Source organism: Monodon monoceros, unplaced genomic scaffold, assembly GCF_005190385.1.
Source record: "Monodon monoceros isolate NGI ecotype Baffin Bay Population unplaced genomic scaffold, NGI_Narwhal_1 Super_Scaffold_16, whole genome shotgun sequence".
NCBI classification, from domain to species: domain Eukaryota; kingdom Metazoa; phylum Chordata; class Mammalia; order Artiodactyla; family Monodontidae; genus Monodon; species Monodon monoceros.
The window spans coordinates 62,762,080-62,778,725 of NW_021703772.1; the positions used below are offsets into that span (position 1 = coordinate 62,762,080).

At 39.8% G+C, this 16,646-nt stretch overlaps 1 protein-coding gene across 1 annotated transcript in view; it reads left to right on the forward strand.

The window, feature by feature from the left end:
• Positions 1-16,646, forward strand: part of LRP2 (LDL receptor related protein 2) — a 197,641-nt gene that overhangs the window by 111,895 nt on the left and 69,100 nt on the right. Inside the window, exons 32-38 of the mRNA XM_029225973.1 lie at positions 1,576-1,742; positions 2,697-2,840; positions 6,916-7,025; positions 9,142-9,319; positions 11,356-11,569; positions 12,727-12,963; positions 14,925-15,113. Of these exons, the coding sequence (XP_029081806.1) occupies positions 1,576-1,742; positions 2,697-2,840; positions 6,916-7,025; positions 9,142-9,319; positions 11,356-11,569; positions 12,727-12,963; positions 14,925-15,113 (1,239 nt within the window). The remainder of the gene's footprint in view (positions 1-1,575; positions 1,743-2,696; positions 2,841-6,915; positions 7,026-9,141; positions 9,320-11,355; positions 11,570-12,726; positions 12,964-14,924; positions 15,114-16,646) is intronic.

Here is a 16,646-nt window from a genome sequence, read left to right on the forward strand (position 1 = left end):
GGTTAGATATGCTAATTTCTTTGTGCCTCATTTGAAATTTGGGGGAGGGAGATAACTATCTAACAAGCAGGGTTATGAGGCTTCAGGAAGAGAAATTAAATGAAGTAGTACTTATTTGCTGCATGCTGTGTAGCATGTCTTCTCAATAAGTGGTGACGATTATTATGGTTATTGCAGTTGTTCAGAAGAGAGGCATAGTGGAGCCGCTGAGAGAGTCAAGGCTTGGGAGTTAATCTCATTGCCTTGTTTCCTGTGGAAGCTGCAAAGCTGTGGGAAGCTCCTTGGCCTCGGTTGTTTCTGAAAACAACTTTGCAGGGTTGCTGTGAAAGACTAAATGCTATATGTTGTAATACTTTGGAAAGTATTAAGCATGAAGAGTTGCAAATTTCATTTTAGATTTGTACCAGGTTAATAAATTGAGTCATTTCTCCGTAGTGGAAATGCCAGGAACAAGGAAAAACTAATCGGACATGAAAGTAAGTAAAGAAAAAATTGTCAAAATGATCCTGCTGAAGATGTAAAGCTTCCCTGATGCTCAAAATAATGCAAACACCATTTTTAGCCCATGAAGAGTATGCAATGATTAATCATTTTATATAGTGTCTTAATAGGTGCTATATCTTATATATCTTAATAACACAAAACTCACATTCCAAAGTTTTCCTTTTCTCACAGAGCAATGATAATAAAACCCTACTCGTGAACTTCATTAATTTTTTGATAGAGGGACTATAATTTGGATGAAGATCATCTTTTAAAATGGACCTCATTATCTATTAAAGAGCCTACTTGAACTGGTAGTTTAAATAAGGCATTATGAAGATGTTTAAGTTGCAATGTACAGATACTTTTGAGAACTTTAGAAGGCGCTCTTTACATATTTACTTATGTATCCATCCATTTATTCATTTATGCGGTCATTCAGTTAGCAAATATTTATTAGACAACTATTATAAGCCAAGCTCTGAGGACATAATAGTGAGTAAATCAGACAGGGTCGCTGCCCTTTGGGAGTAGAATCTAATGTGGAAGGTCGACATTAGTCAAACAACAATTGGTGGGATTGTAAATTAGATTTACTTAGTAATTAAAGTCTCTCATAAACACTAGGCAACACCGTGTGGTGTTATTTTCTGAACATAATTAAAACAAATGAACTGCCATTCACCAAGAAGAGTCTATAAATTTTCTTTCACATTTTGGGGCAAAATCCAACTCTCCTTTCTCTGAGTTATTCTGCGTATAGAAATGGAAGAACTTCTTGTCTGTGACTCTTAGCAAACTTGGATAGTTTAGCAGCATGAGTAAGGAATTAATGAAGAGTATGATAAATGCTGATCTACTTTGGGTAATTCCAGAGGTCTTATGTGTGAAGTTGATGGTCTGGTGACGCAGCAACCCATTGAAACCCAATGGAAGGCCCTGGATTATCTGGTGAAATATCTATCATGCATTATGGTTATTGCAGCAGTTCTGCAGTGGCATTTTGTCCCATCAGATGGTACCAATCCACTACCTTCTGTTACTCTAAATGTCTGGGATATAATTTTGAGAGATATTCTGTTATTTTCACAGGTGATGAAGCGTTCCTAATAGTTGTAAGACACAGTATAATTTTTGGAATCTCCCTTAACCCTGAGGTGAAGACCTTTGATGCTATGGTGCCCATATCAGGGATACAGAATGGTTATGACGTTGCAGTTGATTACTCAGAGCAATTCATCTATTGGCTTGAAAATCCAGTAAGTTTCGAATAACATTCAAAGTATGCAACTTGTTCTTGAAGAGCCTACCTGCCCTGAGGCCTTCTTATATTTTTGCTGGGTGTCAAGTGGCCCAGACATAAATAGATTTACCACTAAGCATTTTTTAATTTAGTGAGGGATGTCAGTGGGAAGTTGGCCTGGAGCAAAGACCTGATACTAAGCACGTTTAAGCTATTGGGTATATTTATCCATTCAGCAAGTATTAAGTGACTACTCTTCTCCCTGCACTGAACTCACTGCTTCCAACTGCAGAGTACATGCCAAGAGGAAGCAGTAACAAAGCTTGCTCCTAAGGAGCTTTAGTCTATTAGACGAACATAAAAATGAGGATATTAGACTAACATAAAAATGATCATCGCTCAAGACCAAAAGCAATAGTTCCCTAAGGGAATTCCAGGAAAGCATCTGCTGTGGCCGCTGTGGCCTTCGCTCAGAATCTTTCCCTCTAGGATAAAAAAGAACACTCCTCCAATTTCCTTCCCACTGGGACCCTTTCCTCACCCTTTAGGGAAGAAACCTGTGAGGATGGGGAAGGGGCAAGGAAAATACAAATGAGGAAGAGAGGGAAGACCTTTGTGGTTGATGCTTGTCACCTCTGTGGAAAAATATACTCCTGGCCTCCTGATTCACACCTGTAACTTGGATTATTTTTATGACTCTTTGGCCTGTGGTGGTTAAGGAATAAACTTCTGTAGCCGATATCAGAGGGAGCCTGAATGGTAAGCCTTGTATATTCCTGTGATGCACTTGAAAATCAGTGTTTTCAGTGTTGCTGGCGTTAGCGTTATACACGGTAACCCCAGCCAGTGGCCCTGAAACTTTGCCTTTCTTCCACGTGTGAGGCGTGTTAAAGAAACACAGTAGCTGGCAGTAGATGCCAGTGAAGCTGTGGCCTTGAAACAGCTCACCCCTCCTCGTCTTTCTCACCAGGGTGAAATTCACAGAGTGAAGACAGATGGCACCAACAGGACAGTGTTTGTTCCTCTTTCAAGTTTGGGGGCTTCTACGAGCCTGGCCTTAGATTGGCTATCAAGAAACCTTTATTATACCAATCGTGGAACTCAGTCAATTAAGGTAATGATTCCATAATACTATTAACACAAACACTGGTTTCTTAGTCACGTAAAATCTATTCTCAGGAAATGCTGTCATGTGGAGGAAGCACAAGGGATATTAATATTAACTATCAAAGTCTCTGAAGCCAAGGAGAAACCTAAAAATTGGAACTTTCTACTGCCCTACTTTGTCTCCTCCTAAGTATAAAGGGTAACTTGTTCATATAAAAGGATGTTAGATAATTTATTAAGATATATACAAAGGTAAATAAAAAATTATGTAAGGAGTTCAACATAAAGGGAAGCTTATAGTAGGCAAGGCATTTTCATTATCTTTCCTCATCAAGTATTCAATACGATTTCAGTTCTAAACCAAATTTATAGGTTACCTCTGTTCTTAGATGGAAATCTTTCTATGGCTCCAACAGTGAAACAGAAAGTAGAAACTTGATTCTGATTCCTTTGATGCTTTCCTTTTTTGAGATAAGTGTTTTTTTTTACTCTAATTCCCAGAAGAAATTCTATAGGGGCACAGGTATGAAATCACATGAAGTAAATCAGAGGTAACTTGACTAGTACTGGTTTGCTCCACTCTGGGACAAGGTTAAAACATGTGATGGATTATTCATTCAGAGTAATTTTGAGAGTGAGAATTCCTAATGCAAAGGGCTGGTCTTGGGAGAGCGACAGTAGGGTGACAGTCCACTGCTCAGGATGGGGCACCAGTTAGTAAGTTGGTTCTCTTTGGGGCGTTCAGAAAGATTAATGCTAAAGATGAGGAAGGTACACAGCAGCTAAGTGGCTAATTTAGAGCAGATTTGCTAGGAGGAATGCTTATTCGATAGTCAGAACAGTGCTTTACAGTTTACAAAGGTCTTCCGCAAACATCGTCTCATCCAATCCTTACAACATTCCGGAGGGCAGGCAAGTGTAGTAAACGGTCACAGTGACGGGGACATTCACAGTACGCATGCAGTATGCTCATCTCAAGCCGGGTAGAATCAGCAGGTCCTAACGTGAAGGGAACCTTGGAGCCTCATCTGGTTCAAGCTCTTTGTTAGATGAAAATCTGAAGCCCACAGAAGCTAAGAAACTGGCTTAAACAGTCAGCTTCACTGCCCTGATTCTGGGGAAGGTGGGTGGTCTAACCTTGCCTTGTTGTAAACCACAAGTTCGGCAGTCTAGCCTGCTTCAACCCCCTTTGACAGTGACAGAAGGTATTTTGCACAACCTCAACGAAAAATATCACTGACCCATCAAAACACAGGCAATATTTACTGCCCAAGACCTTTAATACCAAACTCACATTCTAGAGTCCACTCAGTAGAAAACTGTCTTCATTCCAAATGGCAGTTAATCTGCTCCTGCTTTGTAAGTGGGGTCTTCTCTTTTGGACTGATACTCTTCCAAGAGCAGGGCACGTGTCTTCTCCATCAGGGTTAGATACAACAGAAAAGCACCAGTTGAAGAACTGAGTATGTGCGTGTGCATGTGTGTGTATTGGCGAGGCCACTTTAACCACGGAAACCTAGAGTTGGTAATTGTGCTCCAAATGCAGTGAGGTCCAGAGGAGAGAGAACTTGCTTTGGAGTCCTGGCTTCGAGTCTGGCTTGCTTGCTCCTTTATGCATTCATTCAGTAAGCACTAGGAAATGCTTTCCATGGATTGGTGCCATGGTTAGTCCTGGATAGTCAAGGATGAATCAAACATTTGTTTTCCCTGCTTTTAAGAAGCTCACACATCTGAGAGCTAGACACCTAAACAAATATCTTTGCTCCAGTGTAAGTGTGATATGTGCGTTGAATATAAAGAGAGTGATTAAGGACAGAAGTAAGTGTGTGGGGAGAGAACGGTGGGCTTCCCCCAAGAGGTTACTTGAGAGCTAAGTCTTGAAGGATGACCATCCTTTATTTCTGCATAATGAAGAAGTAGGGAGAAAAAAAAAAACAACACTTGAATAAAGACCCTGAGATATGAAAATGCATTTTGTGACTAAGCACGGTGTTTACTCACAGGCTGTTTGACCTTGGACAAATTATATAACTTCTCTGAGTCTGTGCTTCCTTATCCATAAAATGGTGTTAATAGTTCAGTAAGTAAAAGTACTTGACGCTAAGGTATCCTGCGAATACAGAGCCCTGTTTCCCTCAAATCATCAATATATTTAGACTATCCATAAAGGTAAATTGCCCCTTTAGTGTTTTTATCGGTTTTTTCCTTTGGTGGTATCAATTGTGACTCTTCCAGATGAATGTTAGATTGATTAAAAAAACAGAAATTGTGTCCAAGTACTGTTTTCCTGTATGATATCCGTTCCAGAGTAGGAGAAACTCACATTTAATTCCAACTCTTCCGCTAGGGGTAGCTGTGTGCTCACTCACTAAAAGCAATTCTGTAGCTGAAGAGTGAACCCTACAGCATGGCCGTGCGTGAGAGAGCTCCATCTCTGCCAAAACACAAGGAGACTTGAGGATATGGGGAGGGGGAAGGGTAAGCTGTGACAAAGTGAGAGAGTGACATGGACATATATACGCTACCAAACGTAAAATAGATAGCTAGTGGGAAGCAGCCGCATAGCACAGGGAGATCAGCTCGGTGCTTTGTGACCACCTAGAGGGGTGGGATAGGGAGGGTGGGATAGGGAGGGTGGGAGGGAGGGAGACGCAAGAGGGAAGAGATATGGGGACATATGTATATGTATAACTGATTCACTTTGTTATAAAGCAGAAACTAAGACACCATTATAAAGCAATTACACTCCAATAAAGATGTAAAATTTAAAAAAAAAATGAGAGAAAAAAAAAAAAAACACAAGGAGACGGACTTCCCTTTGAACCAAAGCCATCCTTAGGGAAAGGAGAGAAATTGCAGCAGGAAGAGGCAAATTGAAAAGAGAAAAATTATTTTAGTCCAAATAGGAGAGAAACGTACCACACAGGAGAGAGAAAATATAGAGAGAAGAGTGAGGGAGAGAAGGGTGTGTGTGTGTGTGTGGTGTGTGTGTGTGTGTGTGTGTGTGTGTGAGAGAGAGAGAGAGAGAGATGTATATAGATAGAGAGGCAGAGATAGAAACACACAAATAATCAGTTTGTGTTGAAATGTAATTTTATAGAAAAGCCTTCATGCAAATCAAGAGGTATTTTCTTATTTCTTACGAGTTTTTCTCATCTCAGACTGTCTCAAGTGCATATCAAAATAGCCTTGTTTCTATAAGAAACTGCGTCTAGTCCAGTAATCCATATCCCTCTGTGGTGTTTCACAGTGTTATAACACTGTGGTTATAACAATTCTAGCAAGATTACTTAAAAACATAACATTGGGAAAACCACAAATCCTCTCTAGGCCTCTTTTTCATCACGTTATGTGAGCATAATAATGCCATCTATCTCACAAAATTACTGTGAGGATTAAATCTGATAATGCTTAGTATAAGGCCTGCTACATAGTGAGGTCCCAATAAAAAAAATTGAATACAGTTGTGCTGGGTGCTGTGCGAAGCACTTTACATGCATTGTCTCACGTTCCTGGCACCTCTATGCAGAAGGGAATTTGTCATCCACACTTACTGATAAAGTTCAGAGAGGTGAACTTACTTGCCTCAGGTCCTATAGTCAGATCTGGCCGGGTCAGGATTTGCACTCAGGCTGTTAACCTGGCACAGAATTCACTTTAACTCTGTGTAAATTTGGACTGTTTGATCAACTGTGTTTGCAGTGATGGGCCACTGCATGCTATGGCCCAGTCACTGGGGTGCAGGAGACCTGGGGGGTTCCCATTGGTCTTCCAGAGTTTTCTCATCTTTTTCTGTAGTTTCGCTCAGGCAATGATTCTGTATGTTCACTCATTTGAATCTTTCTTTTATCCATATAAATATCCTCTCCTGGAACTTTAGGTGAATTGAAAATAGAAATTTGAGAGGTGATTTTTGTTTTCTTACTCCCATTTTCTAAGCCGATTTTCTCATAGCCCTGAAATGCAATTAGGGATTATCTGAATATCACGCAAACCCTCCCATTCACCACAATCATGCTTTGAATTCGTTGTGTGTTTAAGTTCTCCTTCATCATAGCTTTCTTTATTTTCCCCTTATATAGGTTTTGACACTCCGAGGAGATGTCAGATACGGAAAAACACTGATTACCAATGATGGGACGAATCTTGGAGTTGGTTTTCCGGTTGGCATAACTATTGATCCTGTTAATGGGTGAGAATTCATTCATAAGTAGTGTCTGTCTTCTATACAGCACCACCCTTGTTAATATTATGGTCTAATAAAATGGAAGATTTCAAACGTAGGGCCTTTTCTGATTTTATATGCTGACATTTGAAAAATATAGATCTCAGTAAGAAAGAAATAACTCTAAGTTATATTTAATGTGTATTGTGTTCTGTTTTTCAAATTAATAACATTGAACTTAAAATTAATTCCAAACAAATAAAAATTTCAGGCATTTTAAAATAGAATTATAAGAATGAACAATAATGCATTTTGACTTTGAATGAATGTGGAAAGTTTTAAGGGGGTGGATAAACACTTGAAATAGACCTTGAAGGATGAGAAGGCTTCCAGCAGGTGCAGGATGGGTTGCAGCTGAGAAGTGGTACTTGAGGCCAAAGAGCAGTGAAGGCCCAGAGACATGGTGGCATTTAACATGATTGTGTAGAGGGCTGGAACCAGAGACTTCGAGTAGGGGGCAATTGACTAGATGGGAGATACAGCAGCTAAAGTCATTTGGGGACAAATCAGAGAGGGTCTTTATTTATTTTTTTAATATTTATTTATTTATTTGGCTGCGCCGTGTCTTAGCTGCAGCACATGGGATCTTCTTGCCTCGTGCGGGATCTTTAGTTGTGGTATGAGGGATCTTTTAGTTGTGACATGTGAACTCTTAGTTGTGGCATGTGGGATCTAGTTCCCTGACCAGGGGTCGAATCCGGGCCCCCTGCATTGGGAGTGTGGAGTCTTAGCCACTGGACCACCAGGGAAGTCTAGGGAAGGACTTTAATGTCATGCTAAGGAGTTGCACTGTATTTTTTTTGAGAAATAAGGAGCCAGCAGGGAATTTGGAGGAAGGGAATGATAGAACCTAATCTGTATTTTAGAAAGATTGATCAGAACTGGAGTGGAAAGGGTCAGGGGAAGGAAGAAAGTGTTCAGTCAGGGATGAGAGTTCTTAGCTAAGTTTCGGTAGCTTAAATTTTTAGTGAACTCAGAATTCACAAGAGTTTTGTGACTCTGTCCAGAAAACTTCTGGCAGCCTGGCATGGGAAAGGAGAAAGAAAAGAATGACAGGAACTCAGAGTTAGTAGTTAGCAAGGTAGGCACAATGGGAGATCATGAGAATAAATCAGAATATTGTTAAAATGGTTACAATGGTATGAGGTCCAGGCATAGAGGGCCTGAAGGACTGAGAGCTCAGACAAGTTTTAAGCGCAAAGAACAGGTTCAATGGAAGAAATAAAATAGGAGCAAGGAAGAGATGGAAGAGTTGGGTTGAAGCAGGGAATTTTAGAGTCTGAGAACTTAGAGGTAGAGAAGTTTAGAATTGAAGAGGAGGTTCATGGGATGGGTATCTTGGATTGGTGGTGAAAGAGGTATGCATATAAAGATGATCGGAATTAAGTGTTTCGAGGACTTATAGGGAAAGAGTGTGAGAGGGTTGTCTGTTGAGGCTATAGCAGGAGGTGAGATAGAAAGGAATGAAAACTTGGATTCAAGTCTAGAAGTTATGTCCTCACTGTGAATGGAAAGCAACCCTCGTATATTTTAATGAAGTTTCATGGATCACGGATTTGGTAATACTGTGTGCTGATTAGGGCTCATGTGTACACATTGCATTTTCCATCACGAAAATCAGAAAATAAAGTAGCTGGTCTTGTGGTAGATGATGTGGAAAAGAATTAAATAAGAGGGCTGAGAGGTGATCAGGGAGGTACTTGACCACATTTACATTAGCTTTGTCCTTCCTAGTGTGCTGGGCATACTGAGCCTTTGAAAAGGATCGACTGTTGATACAGGCTCTTCTTAGTCCGGGAACTTCCTGTGTGACCAAGCTAAAGGATTGCCCACCAATGGAAAATGGTATCCTGTATCAGATACCATTTTAAATGGCCTCTCCCCCAATAATAACTAAGAAGTATACAGACATTAGAGAACACTGATTAAGGACTCCTCCACATTGGATGTAACAAGATATTAACGTTTCAGACTTCCTGCCTTGAATGGTGTGCATCTTGAGGACAAGAAAGACATGTTTTTCATTTAAATATGTAGTGAAAGCATCTGTTTCACTAAATGCCTTTGTTTTTCATGGTTGTAGGAAACTGTACTGGTCAGACCGAGGAACCGACAGTGGCATTCCCCCCAAGATTGCCAGCGCTAACATGGATGGCACATCTCGAAAAACTCTCTTTACTGGGAGCCTTGATAATGTGGCGTTTATCACCCTCGATATTGAGGAGCAGAAACTCTACTGGGCAGTCAGCAGCACGGGAGTGGTATGAGCACACTTTCTAGTCTGTTGTTCTTTGTTGCCGAGCTTGCACAGCTGACATTGATTGTTCTGAGTTGTCTGGCAGTGGTTTTCAAGAAATCTCACTTGGCCATTTGTACCCGTGTTTTATTGCCCTTTCTCTCAATAACTTCTTTCCCTGAAGTCCAGTTCTTTATAGTGTGTGCATGGTTCCTTCCAGAACGTATATTTTTTCCTTCATTCTTTCTTTTTCTTCAAGATAAAATAATTCCATTTCTCATTCCGTATTTGTCCTTTAAGAGCCCTTTCTTTCATGTTTCAGTGATTTCAGTGCTTTTCTTCGCAAGTTCTCAAAGGCTCTCCGATTGCACAGACTAAGAAAAAAAAAAAATAGCAAGCTTCTGAGCTCAATGCCCCCTCACAGCTACATATGATGCTCTAATGTCCTAACATGGTAGATGGATGTGTGAAAACTCCCTTTCCTGGTAATTTTAAACTCCAAGGTGGAGTTCATTACATTCTGCCATAAGAAGCAGGAACTATAAATTCCATTCATTGACAGAAATAACATTTGATCTTCACTACTGTGCTTATGCAGCTGAGCTGGGACTGGGCACATAGAAGGTGCTCAGTAATAATTATTGCTCAGCTAAAATATTGTTTTGGATGTTGAGTGTGTGCTAGTCTCTTCCTTGCTTTAAAGAACAGGAGTGATCTCAGAGCCGTCTTTGACATGGATGCTCTCCATAAAATTGTCCGGTAGGTTTGGTTTTCAGTTCATGACAGCTCGCTGAGTACTCATTTCACTCCTGATATGTGTTTATAATGTTGAAAAAGAAGTAGGTGATGTGTGTGAAAGCACTTTGCAGAAGCTCGTGCCACATGGTGTGGCTTCTGCTTACAAATTAGCGTGTCCCAGACCAGACTCCCCAGGCCCCTCCCCTTCCTGTTTCCACATCTGCTCCGCTCTCTGGAATCTGTGAGCTGGTTGGCGGTATGACTCCGCTTCCTTTCTCCTAGGCTAGAACCCACATGGTCCTCCTTCACTCTAATAACCACATCCTTATTTAATCATCACAAAATCCTGGCAGCTTGTCCCCATGCCTCTTCTCTCAGGTCCAGCCTTTTTCTGCCACTTCCACCATTCTGGGCCACTTCTCTCTAGCCTTGACAAGAGCACGACCCTCACTAATGAACCTGAACCTGTTTTAGTGATGGAGGCATGTGGTCTTCATAAAACCACAAGGAACCCTGGAACCCTGGCCCAGATAAGTAGCTCCAGATACTTCAGCCAAGCGTGGTCAGCTCATCTGGTCCTGGTCACTCCCTCAGCAGCTCCCCTCAGAGCTTATCTCCCCTGTTCTCTACCCTTCCGGAACCTCTGTCTGTTTCTAGGGCATAACCTGCTCTCATAACTGCTGGGTTCCCTTGTCCAGGAAGGCAGGAGTCACACCCCGTTTCTCTGTTACCAGCACTCAGCTCAGATCCTGGCGCAGAGGAGGCACTTGAGACAAGTTTCTGGAATGAAATCAAACCAGCTATGTCTACATTTTGTTTTTCTTCCAGAGCAGAATGCTTGTCACTTCCCGTTAGAAACTTCATTCTTGAGTTCTTTTCTAGTTCATCAGAGTCATATTGGCTCAGGCTTGTTACTGTGCTGATATAACAGCGCTATCTTGCTGTCTTGCTGTGAGTGTGTTGAGCACGTTTCCTATCTCCGTTGCAGAAATAGTTGGTGAAGATGTTAAACGCAGGGCCAGTTAGACATTAAATGTGTATTATCCTTGACCAGAATATCACATGCAGGGATTAGTCCCCTATTCGTCACCATGCCATCTGAGAAAGTTGATTGGCTTATTTGGATTTCAGCTTCATCGTCAGTGAAATGGGCACAATGACGTTTGTCTCACCTACGTAGATGTGACTATCAAATATAGTCAGAAATCCCTGGAAAGGAGAGAGTGCTATATACATGTGAAACATTATTAAGAGAATATTGGTTTTAAACATTTTCCTCATTGCACCATGAAACAGTCAATAATGAAAATTTTGATCTTTCAGATTGAAAAAGGAAACGTGGATGGTACAAATCGAATGATCCTGGTAAACCATCTTTCCTACCCCTGGGGACTTGCTGTCTATGGCCCCTTCCTTTATTATACCGATGAAGAATATGAGGTCATTGAAAGGGTTGACAAGGCTACTGGGGCCAACAAAATAGTCTTGAGAGATAATGTCCCAAATCTCAGGGGCCTTCAAATTTATCAAAGACGTGGTGAGTATTTGTCACTGAAACATACATATTCATGGGTGTATATATATTTATTCATGGGTGTCTGCACACTGACATGCCCACACAACAAACCCACATACGCACAAAACTGTGTGCATACACATGCATGCAAACTGAAATTACCCCAAGATATTTAAAAAATTATAACCATGTCTTAAGCATGGCTAAGTGTCAAAGACTAAGCTGGCATCTGAAAGCCCAGATTGACTGCAGAGTAAACTTACTCCCATTCTTTCCACGGCACTTTAAACTCCTTACTTTGCTTTTATTTTATCGTACTCCCTGACATATTACGTATGTGTTTATCATCTGGGATCTTCATTGGAAGGTAACCTCCATAAGGACAGGTATTTTGTCTGTCTTGTTTCTTACTCTCTCCCCAGTAACTAGAATAGTTGCTGGAGCATTGGAGGTGCTCAGTAAGTATTTGTTGGGTATCTGCTGGGAAAGTGATTAACATGATAGAATTTTTTTAATCTTAAAAGGAATACTCTTAGATGTTGCCTTTTTCAATAGGTTTTTTTCCCAGAGATAATCTAACTTCTGATTTGCCCCTTTATATTAACATTATGATCTGGAGATTATTTTTTATAATTTTGAAATATTTTATAGCTTTTAGTCCCTAGCCAAAGATTTGTTTGCTGTCCTATAACCTAGGTTTGTTACTTGGTATTATTTTATTGCATGTTCAAAAAACCCTTAAATATTCTTATTTAATATACTTTAAATCAAATGCTCATCACAGTGTTGATCATGTAATTAAAACTGATATAATTTAAACTGCCAGTACATAGGTCAGGAGGGCTAAAAAAGAAAAAATTAGAATTTGTTGACTGACCTCCCTGATTCCTCTAATTCTTGAATGATTTGTGGAAGAAAAACAATTGGTGCTGCATTCTCTATTATTATATAATATATAAACTATATAACTATTATATAGTTGTGGTCCTGTTTTAAACCTCTGTACGTGTTAATTCTATAAGCAGTAGGCTCTCCAATATTGTTTTTAGGTTAAATCAGATTCCATGTTTTGTTACTTCCTTTTATAATGACTTATTTGGTGACTCAGTTGAAAAATTTGACACGGAGTGGCAAGTAGGTGGGGTGAAAAGTTACAAACTAATTTTGATTTCATTTAGGCTCCGAATCCTCAAATGGCTGTAGCAACAACGTGAATGCCTGTCAGCAAATTTGCCTGCCTGTACCGGGAAGACTGTTCTCATGTGCCTGTGCCACCGGATTTAAACTCAGTCCTGATAACCGGACCTGCTCCCCATATCACTCTTTCATTGTTGTTTCCACGCTGTGGGCAATCAGGGGCTTTAGCTTGGAATTGTCAGATCATTCAGAAGCCATGGTGCCAGTGGCAGGCCAAGGTATGCCAACTCCAGTATAAGTCACATTTGACTCCATCTGGTGCCATGTTGAAGTCCTTGGTACCATAAAGCATTTCTCCACGTCTGGATTCGGCACATAAGGAAGCTTGTTTATCCTGCATGATAACCATATTCACATGTCCTCATGACTCATCTCTGTTTTCTTGTCTCTAAAAAGTCATGGATCTAAGTTACCATCTTGTAAATAAAGTCACTAAGTTTTTCAACCAACTTTTCATTTTGAAAAATATCAAATGCAGAAAAGTTGAAAAAATGGTATAGAGAACATCCTTATACCCGCTAGATTCAACCATTCTTAACTTTTCACCACATTTGAGCCTTCAATCTCTCTGTGTGTTTATGTGTGTATACATACATATACATATACTTTGAATGAACCTTTCGAAGATATATTGCAGATATCATGACACTTCACCCCTGTCTACTTAGCATGCAGCTTGAAGGGCATTATCATCTCATTCATATTTTTTCCTGTTGGCCTCATAATATTTTTATAGCTGTGGATTTGTTCCAGCCAAGATCTAATCAAGATTCACGCATTGTTTTTGGAATGTCTGTTTTGTGTCTTTTGATCTGTAGTAGTTACCCCAGTATATTGTTATGACAGTGATTTTTTTGAAGAGACAAACCTATTGTCTTTTTAGCATCTCACATTGAGGATGTCTGATTACTTCCTCATAGTGTCATTTAACTTGTCATTCAATTTATACCCTGATTTCCCATGAAATGAAAGTTAGGTCTAATTGCTTGATTAGATTGGGGTTGAACACACTTGAGAAGAATCCTTCACAGATGAAGCTGTGTCCCTGATACAGAACCTCATTAAAAAGGACATAATGTCAGCTTGTCCCCCTCTTAGTAATGCTTAAGCTTGATCACTTGGTTCAGGTGGTCACCGTGAAGTCCCTGCTTATTTTCCCCCTTTGTAATTTGTATGAAATCTTTGGGGTCACACTTTGGTACCCATGAATGTGTTTTTCCCTAGGCACCTTTTATTCATTGGTTTGAGCCATGATGATCCTTGTCTGAAATGATTATTTAATTGGGCATTGCAAAATGGTGATTTTTCTTGTTCTATCATTCCTTCTACATTCATTCTCTTTTTAAAATAATTAAATAATTTTTGTCTGCATTGAGTCTTTGCTGCTGTGTGCGGACTTTCTCTAGTTGCGGCGAGTAGGGGCTACTCTTTGTTGCGGTGTGTGGGCTTCTCATTGCGGTGGCTTCTCTTGCTGTGGAGCACGGGCTCTAGGCGCTCAGGCTTCAGTAATTGTGGCATGCGGGCTCAGTAGTTGTGGCTCACGGGCTCTAGAGCGCAGGCTCAGTAGTCGTGGTGCACAGGCTTAGTTGCTCTGTGGCTTGTGGGATCTTCCCGGATCGAACCCGTGTCTCCAGCATTGGCAGGCGGATTCTTATCCACTGCACCATCAGGGAAGTCCCTACATTCATTCTTCTATAAAGGAGAGCTCTCCTTTTTACTGTCACATGCACTCAAGTTTTTATTTTTTTAATTCAGTGTAGAATCATTTAGCATAATTATTCTTTTGATGCTCCAGGCAATCCATTTTGGCCGGGGAGAGCCTCTCAAAGTGACTGCCTGTATTTTTTCGACATGATCCCATTAGTGTTCGAGTGCTTCCTTGTTTCTTGGTCTAATAAATATGTTCCAGGCTCACCTTGTACCTTCCCTTCCCAAACCTATAATTAGCCATTTCTCCCAGGAGCCAGTGCTCTTTACTGTGGGAAGTGGTTTTTAGAAACTAAGATCTGGGGGTAAATGTGCTCATTGCAACTGGGAAATAAATAGCTTTATTTCATAATGGGGGCATGGTTGGAGCAGGGGGGGTTGGGAATGAGAGTTTGAGAGGAAGGGCAGACATTTTTAAAAGTTCTAGTTCAAGCTAGAGTATTGTTTAATGATCTTTTCTTAAATGTTCTAGGACGAAATGCACTGCACGTGGATGTGGACGTATCTTCTGGCTTTATTTATTGGTGTGATTTTAGCAACTCTGTGCCATCTAATAATGCAATCCGTAGAATCAGACCAGATGGGTCTAGCTTCACAAACATCATTACAGATGGGATAGGAGAAAATGGAGTCCGGGGTATTGCAGTGGATTGGGTAGCAGGTGGGTAAGCTATATAGTGATTTTATTGAAAAGGCTTTTCATGTTTGCATTTCTTATTTATTTATCATCTTATTTATGCTATAAAGTTTAACATAAGTGCGACAGATCTGTTTTTCTGAATGTTTATTGAGATTACTTAAAATAGATTGAATTGTGTTTTTAGAATAAACGTAACAGACTTGTGTCTGTTAACGATAAGGTGTTTCAGTTGACAGATTCATTAGAGATTATCTCATTTGCTTCTATTATTAATAGGATCAAACTGTAGGCAAAATAGATAGAAATATTTAATTATGTAGGTTTATTTCACACTTAGATGAGCATCTAATTTCTAAATTAGAAATGTCTAAATTTTCAAAGAGAAAGGGATATCAAAATATAATGTAAACCATGAAATATGACATTTACTTTAAAGGTTAGCAATTTTACTTGCCGAATTCTTAATTGCTTCCTCATGTTAATGTATGAAAACCGTTTTGATTATTAGGTACTTTATTGTAGTTAAATTGAAATGCCTGACCCCATATTACATTAACTTAGCTATACTGATTCATGTACTTAATTTTGGATTACCACTGAATTTTAATGATACACTGACAAACAAATGTATTATACTTCTAGAATATAATCCCGTTATATCAAAATAGGTATCACTGTGTGTTATCAAGCTTGGCAAATAGATATCACTTAGAAATATTAAAATATATTATGAAAATCTAGATACTATAATAGTTAATTGCCAAGAGTAAACATGGTAATATGGTTAGGTAAGGCTTTAATTTGGTTCTTAAATTCCATTCTTGATTACAAATTTACTACATTATTTCTGAGGATATAGATAAAACAAGGTTCAACAGCCTATAGCCTGTTGGTCAAATGCAGCCCACCACCTGTTTTGTAAGTAAAGTTTTGCTGGAACACAGCTATGCCCATTCATTTATGTATTGTCTATGATCGCTTTCATGTTACTGTGGCATGAGTATACTGTATACTCTGCAAAGCCTAAAATATTTACTCTTTGGCCCCTTACAGAAAAAGCTTGCCAACCCTTAGTAGCAGGACAACAGACTTCTGACTACATGGAATCAATGCGGGCTCCCTCTCTATTCCTTAAACTATCTTCCTCCATGCTTTTTATTCTAGCATTTACATTGTTCTTTAGTGCCCAAAGGCAAATGGCCTTTTGTTTTGGTGACTTTAGAAGGTCCTTGGGATGAAAACCTCTACACTACTTAGAAAGGCAAGAAAAGATCTCGCATTAATGCCAAACAGAAAGAGCATTTGATGACATAGGTAACAACCTGAGATATTGCTGGCTGTCACTCTTTGCTCCTTTCATCATGTTGGAGTAGAAGGTATGTCATGATAATGAGTCTTTGAAGATTCAGGTAGAAGAGGAAGGACATTCTGGAAAATACACCTTTCAGTAGAAAGTGGGTTATGATGTTTGCTATGAATTCGGATCTGCTTTAGAAGCTGAAGAGAGTTACATTCTCTTTAAATGTGAAGAAACAATCTATTTAGTTCCTAAGA